Below are 18,298 nucleotides of genomic sequence, written 5' to 3' on the forward strand. Positions count from 1 at the left end.
TGTGAAAGAACAACTTTTTTTCTTTGTATTTGTGTAGTTGTAGTGCTATTTTTTATAGGCATTTAGTGATAAACTTTTTATATTTAAAAATAAAGGACGTTTTCCAAGAGTAAGCCCGTATTGGAAAAATGGCTATGAACCCTATCAAATGGTTAACTTTGAAGAAAAAATGAAAATGGTAATAGTGGGTGAGCCTAGAAGAACGTGTGAAGGTAAAATTTCATTTGTATTTTGAAGCTAAAACTATTTAGCAATTGTTATAACTTTTGCCCCTAAATGTAGGCAGCATCAGTGTTCTTTTTTCGATTATAAATGTTTTTAAAAGAAAAGGTTAAAAACTAGGTCAAATTGATGAACAAGCATTTAAAATTTTATTATTATGGTTTTTTGTATTCTTTATGATCAAGTAAACTCGATAAAACCGTCAAAATAGAGACTGATCAATGTCACCCCAAAGCATCAAATTCTAAACAGAGACTAAATCGATTTTAAAATCAAATTTAAAGAAGTCTAATAAATTTCTGCAACCATATTTTACGTTCATAGGAGCCCAGTACTGGTTTTAAAAATATTATACATGCCACATTCCCCTTAACAGAAAAAATAATCGAAAAATATTGAAAAAAGTGATCAATCTTACCCCGGATTGCGGTACCATTATTCTAGGTGTTAGCTTTTTCCAAGTATCTTCGAGTCAAAGTCTTTACTTTTTCTTTTCTTCTCAAGGCATCGATCTTTTTAACCCAAAATTCTAAAACTACAGATGTTGATAGTAGCTGGAACATTTCTAAAAAGTTTGTTTATCGATCCTAAATTCGCACGTGTTTAAAAAACTAACCTTATTTAACTTTTGCTGTTCGCGCTCTTCAAGTTAGATCATGTTCGCAAACGCGCGAAATTAAATATCAATTTACGGTCCCGAACGTAAATACCAGGACCAGGATAGTGCTAAACAAATGGAGGGAAAAATGCGATGTGTAAATTTAGAACTCGGGAGTAAACATCAACAAATTCTACGATTGTACTCTATGCTGGTCGCGTGTTTTGGCTTTCCTGACCTCGATAGAAATTTACTGTTTTGGCCGCAAACTTCCAGGAAACTACTATTGCGGTCATTTGAGACAAGTTCAAAACCTTTGGGTGGTAAAAACCATAATAATAATAAAAATAATCGTTTACATAGAAGTCAGGAATGTTTCGAAGCGTAGAGAAGTCAACGCTGGAAACACTACACAGCAAAAAAAGTGTTGCGATATTACATCAAAAACGTGCACATAACTTGAGTCGCAAATGGTACCTAATATTACATTCTTTTGATGTATCAGCTACTCAATAAATGTGACGTAGTAGACAATTCAGAGTATGAGAATAGTGTTCTAAGCGCTATCATTTAACATTTTCCCTAGACTTTATCATACATTTATTGATTCATCATTCAACTAGGGGTTTTTATCAAGTCGAAAAGGGTTGTCGAAATTCAAGTCAAAAACAAGCTGAGTCAACAACTTTGAAGCAACTAAAAATTTATTATCAGTCGATGTGTTTAGTTTATATTTGTTAAAATTACTTATCCTATAAAAACTTTAATCAACATTTTCTGTGCAGCATTCCCCTTATCTTGAAGTAGGACTTCCATGCTGGAGCTGCTCGAATACGATCACTGGACACTTATCTTCCCAAGTTTTGTTTCCAAATCGACTGGTTTGAGTCACTTCGTTTTTCGCAAGCCGGAACACATCATTTTATCAAGCTTTAAATGAAAAAACCACAGGAAAGACGAATAAAACAAAATGCTCCCCTTATCATCCTGGTGTTTCAAATCATAAAATTTTCTACCGCTGATTCAAATGGGCCAAATTCCCTAAAAATAAGAAATAGTGCAATGAAATTTAAAGCAATAGTTTTGCTTAGAAATTTACTTGATTTTGGTAGTACTTACAAGCCAAACAAATACTGCTGAGCTCCGTAATCTGTTTCAAACTTTTGGAAATGAATTAAATTTTAGACGTCAATTGAGGAAAACATTGACTACTTGATGAGATATCACCTGAAAATTTGTGATATCACATCACACGACGTGTTCGCATTGTGTTCATCGTTTTGATGTATGTAATATTGCAACAGAAATCCCTAATACTACATCATTTCCAGAAATTACATCGTCCATCGTTACATTTTTTTTGCTGTGATAGTCTATTATTTATTTATTGTATAATCCAAAAGTTCATCCATAATCTGTATATAAACAACATTAAATAAACCTGTTGACACAATACGAATCCACTTTGTTTTAATGATTCTCGTTGACTGAATATTTTAATTTGTTTGATTTTTCCTAGCTCTTAGATATGGGTTTTGGCCCTCTATATTATACAATTACACTTTGAACGAACGAAAGTTTAAATCCTGACACTAAAAATAAATCAATTTAAAACGTTTGTGTGAGTAAATTTCCAGCGGCTTATTTCATTTCAATAAACTGTCAAAGACTTCTCGAACAGCTCCGCCAAATCTTCCTCGGTTTGAGCGCGGGGAGCCATCTTGGTGATCCGTTCCTGGGGAAGAGTTCCCTTGACCAGCTTGGGAATGTCACCACCGTTGAAACCGAGCCCAACCAGGCCATTTTCGATTTTCAGGTCATACATGTACTGCCGAACTACGTCGGCCAGAATCGCGCCGGCATCAGAAAGTTTTGCCTGGAATGAAAAGTTTTTTTTTCAGAAATTTAAAAACTCGTTTATGTCAAGACAACTTCTATGCAGATACGAAATATTTTTCAAGAATTCAATTTTATTAAAAATTGTATTTTGTGTTTCTTGCTGTTCAGTTCCATATTCAAAAGGGCTTTAAAATATTACACAACTGTTAATTCAATTCAAGAGCTAATTTTGATTCCCCGAATCTTTTGAAAATAGGAAAAATTATTTACGAAAATTTGCACCTTTCTGACAAAACTTAAAACATTTAAAAAAATGAAATATAATAATGGATTTTACAAACTTTCTCCAAGACCCGAAGTAATTTTGACATCTTCGAAAAAATAATAAATCAATTGTTTTTACTTTTTACAACTCTGTGGAATAATAGATTTTTTTCGAATTTTTGAAGAAGTATTATAAACTAAATTGAATTAAAGATATTTTAAAAAGCAAAAATAAAATCGTTTGGCACTTTTAGAAAACACGTGAAAAGGATCTACCTCCATATATGGCGTATCGAGAAAAACGCGTTTGATAAAATACAACCTATTTTAAATCGCTAATTAAAAATCATTTGGAATTTTTGCTTTTTATGAAAGAAAAACGATTTTCAGAAGCGACCCCTACATGTTAGAATAGAGGGATATAAATTTTCATGAAAAAACAACGCGCTATCGTAGATAGAACCTAGCTCATTTAATATTTTGTCCCCTTGTTTTTACACCCTTTGCTATTTTCTCATTTCTCATTTCTAGCTTTAGTTTTAAGCACGCGTTCATTTGCAACTATGTTTTTATGTTGAATAAAGTTTCAAATCTTTACCAAGACATGAAAAGAATCTGTCTCCTTACATGGCGTATCGAGAGAAGCGTGTTTGAAAAAAATACAACCTATTTTAAATCCCTTATCAAAAATCACTTTAAATTTTAGCTTTTAATGAATGACAAACGATTTTTAGAAGCATTCTTTATGTGTTAGAATAGAGGAATATAATTTTTCACGAAAAAACAACGCGCTATCGAATATAGAACCTTGCTCACGTAATATTTTGTCTAACCTGTTTATACACCCTTTGCTAGTTTCTTATTTTTAGCTTTATATATAAGCTCGCATTCATTTGCAACTATGTTTTTATGTTGATTAAAGAGTCAAATTGATTATTTTGAGTTTGTTTGTGGAGTAAAGCATGGATCACTACAAATCTTGACGCATTAAAACGAGTCTATCTCGGAGCTATGTAAACGAAATAAAAATGTTTTGTACTTGAAATGTAGGGTTTTTATTGCACTTTAAAGGAAAAATAATAAAAAAATTATCCCGATGTTGTTTTGATGAATTTTTGAACTTTTGGTTGAGTATGCCTCATTATATTAACACCCTATTCGCTGACCTCAGCGGCCATTTTGTTCCACAATCTCTTTATCTCTGTTGCTTCCCGAGTCGTCCTACCATTCTTCTTCATCTTCTGCTTGACAATTGCCCAAAATTTTTCGATAGGGCGGAATTGAGGGCAGTTGGGTGGGTTGATGTCCTTTTCGACAAAATCCACCCGTTGGCCCAATACCACTGTAGAACCTCCTAGCTGTAGTGGCAGCTTGCCAAATCTGGCGAAAACTTAACTAGTCCTTGGTGAGATCTAATGTACGAAAAAAAAAAGTTTTCAGGCATTCCTCCTTGTAAATTTCGGAGTCCATGGTCTTGTTTTTCACAAAAACCGGAATTTTTCGTCCGCAGCTGCAAATACCTTGCCAGATCAAACACTTTCTTGCACACTTATCAGCAAAAACGAATTTGAAGTTGCCGGGGACATCACCATGACCAGTGCAGTGCACCACTGCAGTGGCTTTACATAATTTTTGGCCAGAAAGCTGCATAAAATCCATCTTCACGTACGGTTCGTCATCCATGAGGATGCATCCGTCGAACTTCGTTGGGGCACGTCCTTTGGCTACTAAATTCTGCTTCAATGTCCGGTTTGGTTGCTTACTGGTCCGATAGGATCGTATTCCTCCGCGTAGACGAATTCTGCTGACGGGGCACCGCACAGTGGTCCAATTCTAAAAAAAGCTGGCAAAAAGTCTGTTTTCAACCATTTTTGCTCTGAAACCTTTCAAAATTGTTTGATAATCATAATTTCACAAAAAATAACATATTATTTTCATATTTTCTTTTAAACTTCTTTTTTTATTGTAAGAATTCGAAAAATTTAATTTATTTTAATATCTCAGTAAGTAAATTCTTGTTTTAATATTTTCCAACAGATTGCTGCAAAATCTATCACATCCTACAAAGGTTAATTGAATCTAAAATTATCTCAAAACTACAATACATATGAAATTAAATCAATACAGATTGACCTGACAACGCTCTAGTACCGATCACTTTTTTAATTTTTATTAATTAACGAGTCAATATAGAAATTTTATGAAAGATGAGAATTGTTCAACAATTTCGCCACTACTGATCAAAATTTTGAAATTAAGGTTTGTAGGCTATTTTTCTTAAATGATCATTTATTATATCAATGGTTGTTTTAATACAAAACACTTAATTTACATTTTAAACGAGAAATACAAACTTTTTGCTTCATATTTTCCAAATTTTTTATTTAACTTTAAATATTTATTTTTAAATTTATTTCTAATTTCGTATTTTTAAAATAATACCATAAAAGTTTATAACAATTTTAAAAGTTTCAATTGGTTCTAATGAATATTGAACAGCAAAAAAGGCTATGATTTGAACAATAATCAGAAGAATATTTGAGAAACCGAGAAAATAAATTATGTTTTGGGAGATTTCCTAATAGTAAAAAAACACAGAAATTCATACTAATAGTGCTTCAAAATATGAAAAGGATGATTTATGAATGGATTTTTGAGAAAAATCAACCTAGAGATTCAATTAAATATCAATTTAATTCGTGATCCGAGAGGTTATTCGCTTAGAAGTCAAATTTGATGAAAAAAGTGGTTCAACTATTTGGCGTCGTTCTCCAAAAATGGCAAAAAAAGGCAGCCCAATTTGCCATATTTTGTAGCCCAGAAATGTGGGAATCTATCCAACGTAAAATTAGAGTGGAGTTATGTGGAGTTTTTTTCTGGGTTTTGGACCACTGTGCACCGGTCGGCGTTGAATTTCTTGGCAATGTCATAGTCCGACTACCCTGTGTTTTCCTTGATCGTTCTCAACACCTTCAAATGTAGTTTCCGATCCTTAATTCCACTATGACGCTTGGTATGAACCTGCCGATCTATAGTACGCATCTCACAGACCCGTTTGAGAACGCTACACACGGTTGATTTGACCATTTTTAACGATTTCGCGATTTTTGAACCCGACCACGTCGGGTTTTTGACGTGGGTGTTCAAAATTTATTTTCATCTCGCGGCTTCCATCACGTGTAACTTTTTTGAAACAAAACGAATCGTAATGAAAGTTTCAGCACTGGTAGAAGAAACATTCCTCTACAAAGTGCTGCCAAAACATTCCAGATCCGACAACTAGGAGCACTATGGTAAAATAAATAGTGCGTCCAGATTTGTAGTGATCCATGCTTTAGTAGCGAAAAATTGTTCTGGAGTAAAGGGTGTATTTCAATGTGATGGCGGTTCTGGTTTTAGAATGTTTATAGATCCTGTACTCAAATTGAGTTTTTAATGTAACGGAATAATATTTTCTCAAAAGGGTTTTACCGTTAAGTACCGTGCAAATGTTGACCTACCATGAGGTACTGAAAATGGTTGTTGTTTACTTTTAGAGAAAGATCCTTTTCACGTGTTGGTACAGAACTGTCCAAGAAGATCAGGAAGGCTCATCTCTTTCGACCTCGATCGATCGTGTTGATCAAAGCTATCTGTTATGTGTTTTAAGAAGTCTGCAATTTCATCCTGTCTTCATTTCTTTGTTGGATAACATCATGTCGAAAACGACCTCGATAATAATGATCAACGGAAATCTGTCCTCTTCCTCTCTCATCTCATCCAACGTTAGAAAAGGTGATCCCCTCAGCAGGCACATTTTGTACTTTATAGAGTGCTTAAAGGTGGATACTGAGGGGATCACCTAAAGGAACGTTTGATGGGAAAGGGGGGTGGGGGGTTTGGGGGTAGGGGGCGGCACAGATTTTCGTTGATCATTATTTTCGAGGTCTCTTCTAGAAAAAACTCCTATGCATATGTAACAATAGACTGAGTCGATTTGGGGTCATTTTTGAATTTCTCAGACCCTGGGGTCTTAAAAGCTTCGTTTTGGTCCAAAACTCATCCATGATTTTTGCAGGATTTTTAAGTAACATTTACATGAGTAAATTTGAACTTTTAGGTTCGTATGGGAAAATTGAATATTTTGTACTGAAAAATCAACATCATTTTTGTTTCTTCTGTGGAACCGAGCCTGCTGATGGTTTTTGTACCAATTTATAAATTTCTTACAGAAAATTTTCCGCTGAAAAACTTTGTCGAATATCATAACTTCGTATCTTTTTAGACAAAAAAGTTATCAGCTCTTTAACAGGTGTATGTCTTTTTGCATTGATAAACAAGAAATTCAATTGCCACCACTGCTGGGTGCCTAGCGAAGTATTGCAAGACCACTTTTCATGCCATACTTCGTGGGGCACAAGCAGTGGTGTCATTTGAATCCATGATTTATCAATCCAAAAAGACATACACCTGTTAAACAGCTAATAACTTTTTTGTCTAAAAAGATACGAAATTAAGATATTGGACACAGTTGTTAAGCGGAAAATTTCCTGTAAGAAATTTTTAAATTGGCATAAAAACCATCAGCAGGCTAGGTTCCACAGAAGAAACAAAAATGATGTTGATTTTTCAGTACAAAATATTCAATTTTCCCATACAAACCTAAAAGTTCAAATTTACTCAAAAAAACGTTACTTAAAAATTCTGCAAAAAATCATGGATGAGTTTTGGACCAAAATGAAGCTTTTAAGACCCCAGGGTTTGAAAAATTCAAAAATGACCCCAAATCGACTCAATCTAATGTAACAACCCACAAGAGTTAGTTTTGGCGTATGCTGACGACATCTCGATAATCGTGGAGAATGACGACAAATTTCAACGGATTTTGAACGCATTCAACAAGTTTGGGCTTTGCTCTGGAGCAGTACTATTTAAACACTAACAAGACAACGGCGTCATCTTCATCAATTCAGCTAAGCGTACAATTGACGAAAATTGGTGCGACGTCATCAGGAAGACATCACAGCTTATGTGGAAATTCAAACCACGTATCCTGTCCTTGCTTCAAAAAGTTACCGTAACCAATACCTTTGTACGTCGAAATTGTGGTTCATGGTATCAATCCTTGGCATCCCCAACTCATTAGCAGCTTGGATAACGTCTCAGATCGGGAACTTATCTGAGAACGGCACCCAACCAGAGTTTCAATAGAGCAGATTGGTCTTGCAGTCGAGAAACGTCGAGCACCATATCTTTTGCCGATAAGGTCGATAAATTGAATTTATATTTTATTTGAATTGTCAAATGAATTTACGGAATTTTACAGTCAAACTAATAACATTTCTTGAAATATTTTCAAAAGTTTTCCTTCGATTTTTCAACTTTGCATTCTCGTGTTCTACAAATAAGTATAAACTTTTTGAAAGCCTTCAAATCTAGAACTCTGCAAATATAGGTAATTTTCTTGGAAGCCTATAAATCTAGCATTTTCACCCTCTACTGCTTACGAGCCCATCTATGTCCTCGACGTTTTTTTTTTTAAATTTTCTAGCATAATTCAGTAAAAAGATTCTAAAAATTTGAATGCCTTAAAAATTATGTTAGCAATTATAAAACCTTGAAACGATAAAATAAATATCTGATTCCTTATATTTTTTGAAAATAAAAAATTTTGAAAAAAACAAAATCCGTCCCGCAAAAGCGGGACATGGCCCGTTTTTTTTAAGAAAATGTCCGCCGTCCCGCGTTTCTCTCAAAATGTCCCGCTTTTTCCTGAGAAAACTTTTGAGGTAAACTCAACCGTCTCCGATTCTTCCCTTCAAAATAGTTGGTCCGTGCTTGATGAAAACGCTTCTCATAAAATCTCTCCTCGATCATTTTCTACGCCGGTCATTGTTTTCTATTTTTTTTCTAATCGATTTATGATTTTCAGAACTAGAAACTTTCTTACTTAAAGAACATGAGTCACCGCCAGGGCCGGATTAAGCCATCGGGGAGCCCGGGGCAATTTTTCTCGGGGGGCCCCTATGATTCAATTTTTTTTCAAATGCTATTCTAGAGAATACCAAACATTTTAAACGTGTTAAAGTTCTGGAGATGAGATTAGTATACTGTCTTCAAATAGCCATGTTGTCTGCGTAGAAGATAGTTCTTCAAACAAAAATTGTTAGTTAATCATGTGCAAACATTGCGAAAGAGTTTAGAAATATCTCAAAAATGAAAGCTTTGATTCGAGCTGCAAAGTGCAAAATTAAATTTTAATTTTTTTAATACCCTTATCACCAACTAAAATTCTCTGATTTTAAAAAAATTACCAGATAGATATTTTAAATGATTTTCATTTTATCACTGATGGTCTGGTTTGAGCTTCATCTAGAAATATTTACCAAATAACAGTTGGGAAGTATCATGAAGATTTGAAACAAACTATACAAAATAAACAAAATAATTAAATTCAAATTCCATAGAGATACAGATATAAGAGTTTAAGAATTCAAAACCAAAAATCAGGTTATATTCAGAACCACAATTCAGTGTTTCAAATCTAAATAATAATTTCAAATCAAGTATTCAGAAACAAAATATGAATAAAATAAAAAAAAAAGAGATTCAAACTTACAATCTGAGTCGAAGCAGGAATTTCATCAAATATGAATTTCAATTAAATTTCTTTGAAATTCAAAAAAAAAAATCTTTTCATGAGGTGCTTATGAATATAATCCTCATCAGATAAAAAAAAAATTATAAACTTGTTATTCTAAATGTGACAAAAATTTCATTCAATTCCTCAAAGCCAAAGAAGTATGAGTGCAAAAATGATCGCTTGAGAAAAAAAACAGAATTGAGATTAAATGTTTAAAACACAGAAAAAGTTTGGTACATTGAATTGAAACTAAACTTCAGCAACTGGAGAAACAACATGAGACTTTAAAATTTCAATTAATGGATTCTGAAAAAAAATGAGATTAAAAACATAGAAATATTCATGTTAAGAAAATCACTCAATGATATTAGCAACTCAACTGTGAGATCGTTTTTATTATAATTTGAGAAAGATCATTTAAAAATGATAGGCTCAATTCAGGATATTTACTATTGGTAAATCTGTTGAAAATGTATCAATACGAATTTCAAGTGTAAGACGGAAAATGGGATTCAAATTCAATAAAGAAACTCTGTACTGATGATTGGTCCAATTTAAACAACTACAGTTATTTTTAAAGCTTTTATTTTCAAAAATAGGTAGGGAAAAGGGTTTAAAATTTATAAACCAACGGAAATTTCAATAGCAATGATTGAAAAGTGAAAAGTAATAATATTACCCGGTGTCAATCTGGATACTGCCCGGTTAAAATTCTGGAATGTTTATCATAGAGCTTCTCAGTTCTCTCTTAGCACTTTGAGCCAGTTTTGGCAAAATTGGCTGCTATTTTAGTGCAGTAACCATTACTTGGAAAGTTTATAATAAACTTTATTAGTATGCAAGACGTTTGTATGTAATGAAAATGTGGAGATGTTTTTCTTTATTTTATCTGTTCTGAACAGAATATCCTGACAGACATGTTTCGATGAAAAAAAATATGAAAATTTGAGATATTTTGCCTTGAATTCTTTTTAATTCATGTCGATTTTTTTCGAATTCAATTTTTGTTCAGATTTTGGGTTGAATTTTTTTAAATTCAATACCAAGATTTTGATTATCTCAGCGCGCAAAATGCGAGAGAACTCCTTCAGTGCTTACTCTAGGGGGCCCCTTAACTTATGTAAGAGAAAAAACTATTCAAGATATTATTTCACGGGGCCCCTTTAGTTGTTATATTTCACGTTTTCATTCCGATTTTCTAGTTTTGATTTCTTTTCATATATTTTAAGAAACTGAAGTAGTATGATTAAAGTAATGTTAAAACTTTTTTCCCTCGGGGGGCCCCCCTGAGCCGGGTGGCCCGGGGCAATTGCCCCCTTTGCCCCCCCCCCCCCCTTAATCCGGCCTTGGTCACCGCTAAGGCTGTAAAAATTAAATAGGTTAAACTTTTATGAAGTTTCACTGTCTTACACTGGAAAAACCTAAATTTAGCCTCAATTAAAATTCACAGAAAGTCATTCAAATATAATATTTTTTGTGTTTTTTTGACATATCCGGACCGGTTGAATCTGTGCAATTTAATCTTAAAACTGGGCTTCTGATTTCAAAATTTTCAACCCAAAATCTGGGCAATATCCGAGCCAATTTGGTCCACGGAATTATTCAATATAAATCAAAAAGAATACACTTGAAAATATATTTTTACATCAAAACATAAAAGCTCATTTTAAATCTTATTTCAGGCTTCCAAAAAACTGTTCATGATTATTTAGATTAAATTTGCTCAAAAAATTCGTTCCTTGACGCCAAAATAAAAAATTGAACAGCTTAATTTTATTTCAATTTCAATTTGAAATTATAAATATGCGGGTAAGATCCGGCAAACCCGGCAATCTGGCAAGCTTATCTTCGCATCACCATAAAATTTGGTTCAGTTAAGCGTTTTTAAACACGTTCTAGCGATGTTAATATTTTTCGATTAAAGATAACTTTCTTTAAGTTGTTTCCAAATATTTTTCTCCGGAATCCTAGCAAAATCCCTCGAATATAAAGCTTAAGAAAAAAGGAATTCAGGATGAAGTTAAACAGGACTACCGAGCGAAGGAAAAACAATTTTAAATCAAACAATGAATGAATGGACAAGTTAAATTAAATCATATTGGTAGATGATCAAAAACGGCTGTCTAAAAATATATAAAAAAAATAAAAATATAAAAAAATAAATTTGGGATTTAAGTTGCTTTGAACTACAAAATTTTCGACTGAAGTGTTCGCAGATTACGAAAAAAGAAGTTTTCTTGAGAATGAAATTTTGTAAACAAATTTCCTTTATCCATATTTTTCCATATCCATTCTTTCTTTCCATGCAATATTTCAGCTGAAGGAACATATACATATGTATGGAAATGGTCATAAAAATTTGGTTTTTAAAAGTTTCCAAAATGTCCCTCTTTTTTAGCGATGTCTCGCTTTTTATTCTTGAAAAGTCTCGCTTTTCTCTGAAAGTATCTGGTAAACCTTAGAGTGTCCATTTCCCGACCATTTTCTCGTTCCCGGGAATCGGGAAATCTAGTGGCCTGTTTCCCGGGATCCCGGGAAATATTCAAAAGCATGTAAAATATATTCACTTCGATTCAAATATACATAGCTTATCGAACCTTTCGTGCATTCAAACCCATAATTTGTTAAAAATGTACTCTTCATAATGTTTTTTCAATATATTTTTAATCAAATAAATCGAACTGTTTTCAACAATGATAAATTAGGGTAGGGTCTACCGGGTATAAAAAAAAAACACCATTTTCACGATTTTTTTCTAGAGCTATCGTTCAAACAAATGTATTCCAATTTTTTGCATTATACAAAGCATTGTTAAAAGAACATTTAGTATTTTTTTCGTAGAAAAATATTGAAAAATGAGCCGGTGACGGAGCACTTTCGGGGATGCCTTTTAGAAAACAGGATTTGCGGTGGACACTGTATCTCAGCACAGAATCATCTGAAGTCAAAAAATCAGAGCAAAATATTTTTAATAGATGTTTTTCTGGACCCCAACGTTTTTATTTTACTTCAAAAATTTGTTATGAAATTTTTGTGGCTGTTTGAAGTAAAAACTAAGATTTTTTCACGAAAAAATCCGCCATTTTTCACCTGTAAAATCTCCCCAAAATAAAAAAAAAACAAAAAAGAAAAACGTTGGGGTCTGGTATTTTTTATGTAGAAAATATGTTCCAAATTTGAAAAGAATCGGATAAGTAGTTTTCAAATGACGATGTCCACGGACTTTAAAAATCTGCTTTCGAGAAAAACGCGTTTGAAGTTTCTGCTCTTGCTTTCTTGCAGTATTAGATTGGAGGAGATAAAGGCTTATAATTTCTACAGTTTTGCTTCAATTGACTTGAAAATTTGACACAACATTCTTGAAATGTTTTACAATAAGAAAATAAAAAAATAAAAGAAATCGATTTTTGAAAGTGTTAGACCCTACTCCCCCTTAATATTTGACCTGATCTGAAATTGATTCAAGAATTCATATTTAATTTATATATTTATTTATATTTGATGTATTCTATTTTTTTTGCATTGATTCTCATGTTCAAAGCTCTGGATTCTGTTTTTATTCAAAATTTTAATTCGCATTCATTTTATATATTTGGCAGAGAATTTTTCAGTAAGCTCCATGTATTGGAATTTCATTTGCATCGCGTGAGGTTGTCCTCACGCTCAATATTTAAGAAAAACCATAACAGTGTTTTTCTTGGAAAGAAAATTCACGTTTTTATACAAAATTTCAAATCAAAATTCGAGTACCTTAATCTCATTTAAATATCTGCAAAAATGTTGTCGTTCGTTTGGACCAAAAAGAAAACTTTTTAAACTACATGCGTTGAGAAATTTAAAAAAAAAAGATGCAATACGTGTGTACTATTTTATAGAAACATTTATTGTTTGATAATTAGATAAATTACTGAGTTTTTTAAACTATACACTTTGCACGGAAATGATGAGAAACAAGAAATTTAAAGCGGTTTTAGTCAGGGTATCAAATTGACACTCATTCACACAAAATCCAGCCTTTACTCCAATCATGACTTCTCAATATTTCAATGTTATTGGCATACGCTGGTTCAAAACATAGTTCGATTGTATGAAATTGAAGTTGAGTTCTAGTAGATTTCTAGTTGGGTGGTCTAACCAATTTAACCTAAACCGCTAAAACCGGCCATTTTTTTAATACCGAAATGCCAGGTTTTGCTTGGTAGAAAAACCGGTATTTTCGGTAAACTTTTATCCACTCTGAAATCGAATGAACACTGAACAGTCAGAAATGATTTTCAAAACCAAATTTACATTTTTCGTAATTCAAAGTCACTGATACTTGATTGGACCTTAGATAAATATTGTTCAAAAAGATTCATTTTTATTGATTTAACAATGCAAAATTTCTCCTGCAGAGCGAAGTGGATTAGCCATTATATTTGGAAATGATTTTGAAAAATCGCAAAGGAAGATATTTCATGTATTTTTAAACATGTAATTTTGCATGAGACATGAGATTTATCGAGAATTGTTTACTGGTAAAATATTTTGGTACAAGTTTTTGTAAATATGAGATGCTCGTATCAGTATTGGCTTCGCAACTGTTATGCTCGAATTGTTGCCGCGTAATGTCGACGGTAGGAGGCTTTTAAACAAAATTTGAATGAAATTTTGTTCAAAGTGTCATTTCAGTGTGATCAGTGCTGTTATCGTGGGCAAAATTAAAAATAATGTTATGGCAGTAGTGCATGACCCTTAACATAATATTTCTCGAAATAGCTATGTTGGCTCATCGTCGTATTCAAAACTTGATACCGAATTATTCAAATGATCTAGAAATAGAATGAATGAAAATTCGGCGTTTAGATTTACAAATCAGATATACTATGCAGTTTTCATTTTTAAATTTTAAGATCAGAGATAAGATTTGCTAGATTAGATAAGAGCCGAATGATATTACCTACATGACTACTTTTCAAGGAAAACTTCGATAGGCACAAGCAGTGATGCCAGTTGAATTGATTGATTACCAAAAGACCCCTTTTAAATATTAGTTTTTAAACCTAATAAGATACGAAGTTACGGTCTTGAGCAAATTTGTTCAACAGAAAATTTCCTTGAAAGAATTTATGAGCTGGCACAAAACCCAATACCATGTTCGGTTCCATAAAAGAAACCAAAACGAAGGTTTAAAGGGGTTTGAGAAATTCAAAAATGAGCCCAAATAGACTCACTGTAACGGCCCGACGGGTAAACATTTCCAGGATGGATGAGGTTAGAAGACACATTCAATTGAAGGTACATATTTGACAGTTTTTACGACGAAATAATTGTGGGTTGAGTAAAATCGGTCGGGATAGAAATTTTTTGTACAAACAACCCTCTGTAGCTGTTTGTACAAATTTCAGGCCATTTTCTCAGCCCCAGGTGGGGTAGAGGTATTTTTTTGTTTTAGTTGCTGTTTTTGCCTGCGATCGTTTGTGTTTGCGCGAAGTATGTTTGTATCGTGTGTGGACGAGCAGAGAATCATACAGTCGTCGTGAAGTCATCGAATTTTTACGCGCCATTTGTGTAACGTATGACGGCCTCTGGAAACTAACTAAGATATCCTTTGATTTGAAATGACCCAAAAATTCCAGTTTTTTACTGAACGGGGAAAATAAACGAAAAGAAAACTTAAGAAGGTTTTCGAAAACGGTGATCATTGACTTAAAACCATTAATTGAACCATTGAATCTTTTAAACTAGACCTGATAGAAAAGAACTAAAGAGAAATAAATAAGTCTAAATCAGTTCTCAAATTCGTGACGAATTTTGTTAGTTCTAGTGTTACCTTTGATACATCGGCTCCCAGTATCCCTGCCGCCTCGAGGTGCCGCTCCGGACAGAAAGCACCTGTGAACTTAAAAACTGCCGGTGCAGTCATCACCACAGATAGCCCGTGCGGAATGATGGCATGATCCCGATCATATCCCTCGGGAACGAACTTCCGAACACTTCCCGAAATAGCATACGATAAACCATGACAGAGATGAACCCCAGCATTACCAAACCCAACTCCGGCCATCGTCGAAGCCAGATGCATATTTGAGCGTGCCTTAAGATCGTCTTGATTGAACACGGCCGACCGGAAGTGATCCCGGATCACGTTCAGTGCGTATCGAGCCCAAACGTCCGAAATGGGATTGCTTCCTTGATAGGGCGGTCTCAATTTTGGATTCGCTGGAGCAGGACCGCGATCTTCGTAGTGAACGGCAGTGAAACTCTCCAGAGCGTGACAGAATACATCAAATCCGCAGTATGCAGCCACCTTTTCCGGTTGACTTAAAGTGTGCAGTGGATCGATCAGTCCTAGCTGGGGTCTCAGAAGTTTACTGGATATGCCGGTCTTTACGTGCATCGATTTGTAGTCGAAGATGGCCACTCCGGTTGTTTCGGATCCGGTGCCGGCAGTAGTGGGAACGGCAATCAGTGGTTTAAGTTTTACCGAAATTTCTTTAGCTTTCCCAATGGGAGCATTTACGTAGTCCAGGAAGTCAGCCTCCCGATCGGAGCTGTACAAATTGGCCGCCTTACATGTATCGATTGCGGAACCTCCCCCAATAGCTACAAATGCGTCGAACTCCTGCTTTCTGGCAAAGTCAGCTGCCTTGATGAAACTGCAAAAAAAAATTGCAAAATCATTAATTGAACTTAGGACAACTCAAAAGACTGAACCTTTCATCCGTGGGTTCCACCCGAGTTTCGTCATAAACTTTAAACGAGATCCCACATCGAGTGAGCGAATCAAACGCTACCTGTACCGAAGGCAGTTTGATCACATTTTTATCCGTCACTACGCACACCTTCTTAGCATTTAGATTCTGAAGGTCGTGGCCTAACTCTTTACTGACTCCGGGTCCATATCGAATGGTCGAAGATGACATCTACGGAGGAAAGACTGTATGTACCGAAACTTTAGCTTATAAAATTTTACACCATCATTAAGTGCCTACCTCAAATGCATATTCCTTCTCATACTTTTGGTTGGGTTGAAGAACACTTGTTGCTGGTCGAGAATGGGCCGGACAGCTGCAGCTGTACAAAATTTGAAACCCAAAATTGAGATTCCGTCGTAATCAAGTTGTTCGCATACTTACGTTCCGCTGTTAACAGCTTTGATAAGTGTGGATATTCGATTCCTCGGAATCATGTCGGTTGATCTGAACTTTCGAGTTTACAATCCAAAAATGAGAATGTTTATCTACAGTTTGTTTTGGTACTGATTATTATACCTGTTCTGCTCATCCGGCGAGAGACATTGAATGAATCGAATCTGGTTGCTGTTGATAACATACACTTCGTCGTTTACCTACATCCATATAGATACGTGATAAGTTGTCTGGCTTAAGCTTCTGATCGGGTAGATTTAACTATAGTATAACGCAAGGCGCTAAAATAAGCACGCTTCGATCTCGAATCGACCTTTTCAACTATTCGGCCAAACGAATATTCGGCCGAATATTCGGTCGAACATTTTATTGAGTTTTCAATAAAGAAAACTTAAGCGATTATTTCAATGCATTCTATTTCTTCCATATTAATACTCGTTTTGTTTTTAGTCGATTATTTTCAACCAGATGATATTATCGAATGATGTATTACAAGATATTTTTTAAGTAGGGGTCTTTCAGATTTTGTCACCGATAACTGAAAAGACATCAGATGACTCGTCACTTCTAGGGCATTTATCAATAAAAAGATTGCGTTCCTGTGAAATCTGGGATAAAATGTGTCGAAACAGATGCCAAGCTTTTTGAAATTGCTTCTTTGATATTAAATAAGATAAAGGTCGAATTTGAGCAAGTTATCTTCAAAATAGTTTGACAAAAAAGATGATCTTTAACTTTAAGCATACCATACTTTCAACCACACGTATCCATACGGTCAGGCATTCAAGACGATTTTTGGAAAAAAATTAAAAAGCAAAACTCGGGAAGTTTAAAACAATATCTGGGCATCCCGGCCAGATTTGAGTTATCTGAATTCTTTACTGGATTTATGGGCAAGCCGGAATATATCCAGAAAATCTGGAATAAACTCTAATCAAAGTATAAGACGATACTGTTCAGCATTCTCCTGCACGATCTTCAGTGAAAAATACGCGGATACACCTTCGATATTTTGCTGAAACCATGTTTTTCCTTTTTTAATAGGAATTTAATCAATCCATTCTTCCTCGTAAATTACTGCTGAAACCATAAGTTTTCAGTGATTGTGTGGCTTTTACAACATTACTTTTGGATATTTTATAAATTATCCTAAAACTTTTGAAAAATTTACAAGTCTGAAGTAGATATTCGGCGGAATATTCGGTACATCTCTACATTTTATCGTTTTTTATAAACTCACTTTATCAGTTTAAATCCTCAACCAGGTGCAACAAGCTATTTGAAAGCCGGGTTGAATAAGTATTTAGAAACAGTTCGAGCATAAGATAAAAATAAATCATAATACGATGTAGGAGGAGCTCTGTATCCACTAAATCCTATAAAAATTTTACAAAAATAACAGAGTGGCCACAGAACCGGGAAAACCGAGAAAACCTGGAAAAACGGGAATTGAAAATCACACCGGAAAAACCGGGAAAAACGGAAATCCCGATACAAAACCGAGAAAATTCACAAAAGGAAACCAAAATTCAGTTTTGGTTTCAAGATCAGGGATTCAACACAAAATTCAAAATTATTATTGATATTTCTATGTCAGAATTCAATAGTTCAAAAAATGTGTGG

At 34.2% G+C, this 18,298-nt stretch overlaps 1 protein-coding gene across 2 annotated transcripts; it reads right to left on the reverse strand.

The window, feature by feature from the left end:
* Positions 1 to 1,378: 1,378 nt before the first annotated feature.
* On the reverse strand, positions 1,379 to 16,840 carry LOC129755011 (probable hydroxyacid-oxoacid transhydrogenase, mitochondrial). 2 transcript variants are annotated; one of them, XM_055751307.1, is made up of 6 exons: positions 16,799 to 16,814; positions 16,664 to 16,731; positions 16,520 to 16,601; positions 16,242 to 16,450; positions 15,358 to 16,183; positions 1,379 to 2,696 (listed from the first exon to the last, which is right to left on the reverse strand). In XM_055751307.1, exons 2-6 carry the CDS (start codon positions 16,714 to 16,716, stop codon positions 2,472 to 2,474), a joined length of 1,395 nt encoding a protein of 464 aa, XP_055607282.1. In that variant the 5' UTR covers positions 16,717 to 16,731; positions 16,799 to 16,814; the 3' UTR covers positions 1,379 to 2,471. The 2 variants fall into 2 exon arrangements, 1 of the variants encoding a protein (XP_055607282.1); XR_008739144.1 differs by having other exon boundaries at positions 1,384 to 1,861; positions 1,940 to 2,696; positions 16,664 to 16,840.
* Positions 16,841 to 18,298: the final 1,458 nt, after the last annotated feature.

This window comes from Uranotaenia lowii, chromosome 3 (assembly GCF_029784155.1).
Source record: "Uranotaenia lowii strain MFRU-FL chromosome 3, ASM2978415v1, whole genome shotgun sequence".
NCBI lineage: Eukaryota > Metazoa > Arthropoda > Insecta > Diptera > Culicidae > Uranotaenia > Uranotaenia lowii.

Excerpts from the sequence above, each read along its gene's own strand:
- LOC129755011 (XM_055751307.1), bottom strand. The coding sequence starts at position 16,716 with ATGATTCCGAGGAATCGAATATCCACACTTATCAAAGCTGTTAACAGC. Across the intron at positions 16,184-16,241 it reads GTGGAACCCACGGATGAAAG|TTTCATCAAGGCAGCTGACT; the intron begins GTTCAGTCTTTT and ends TTTTTTTTGCAG. Across the intron at positions 2,697-15,357 it reads TGGGAGCCGATGTATCAAAG|GCAAAACTTTCTGATGCCGG; the intron begins GTAACACTAGAA and ends TTTTCATTCCAG.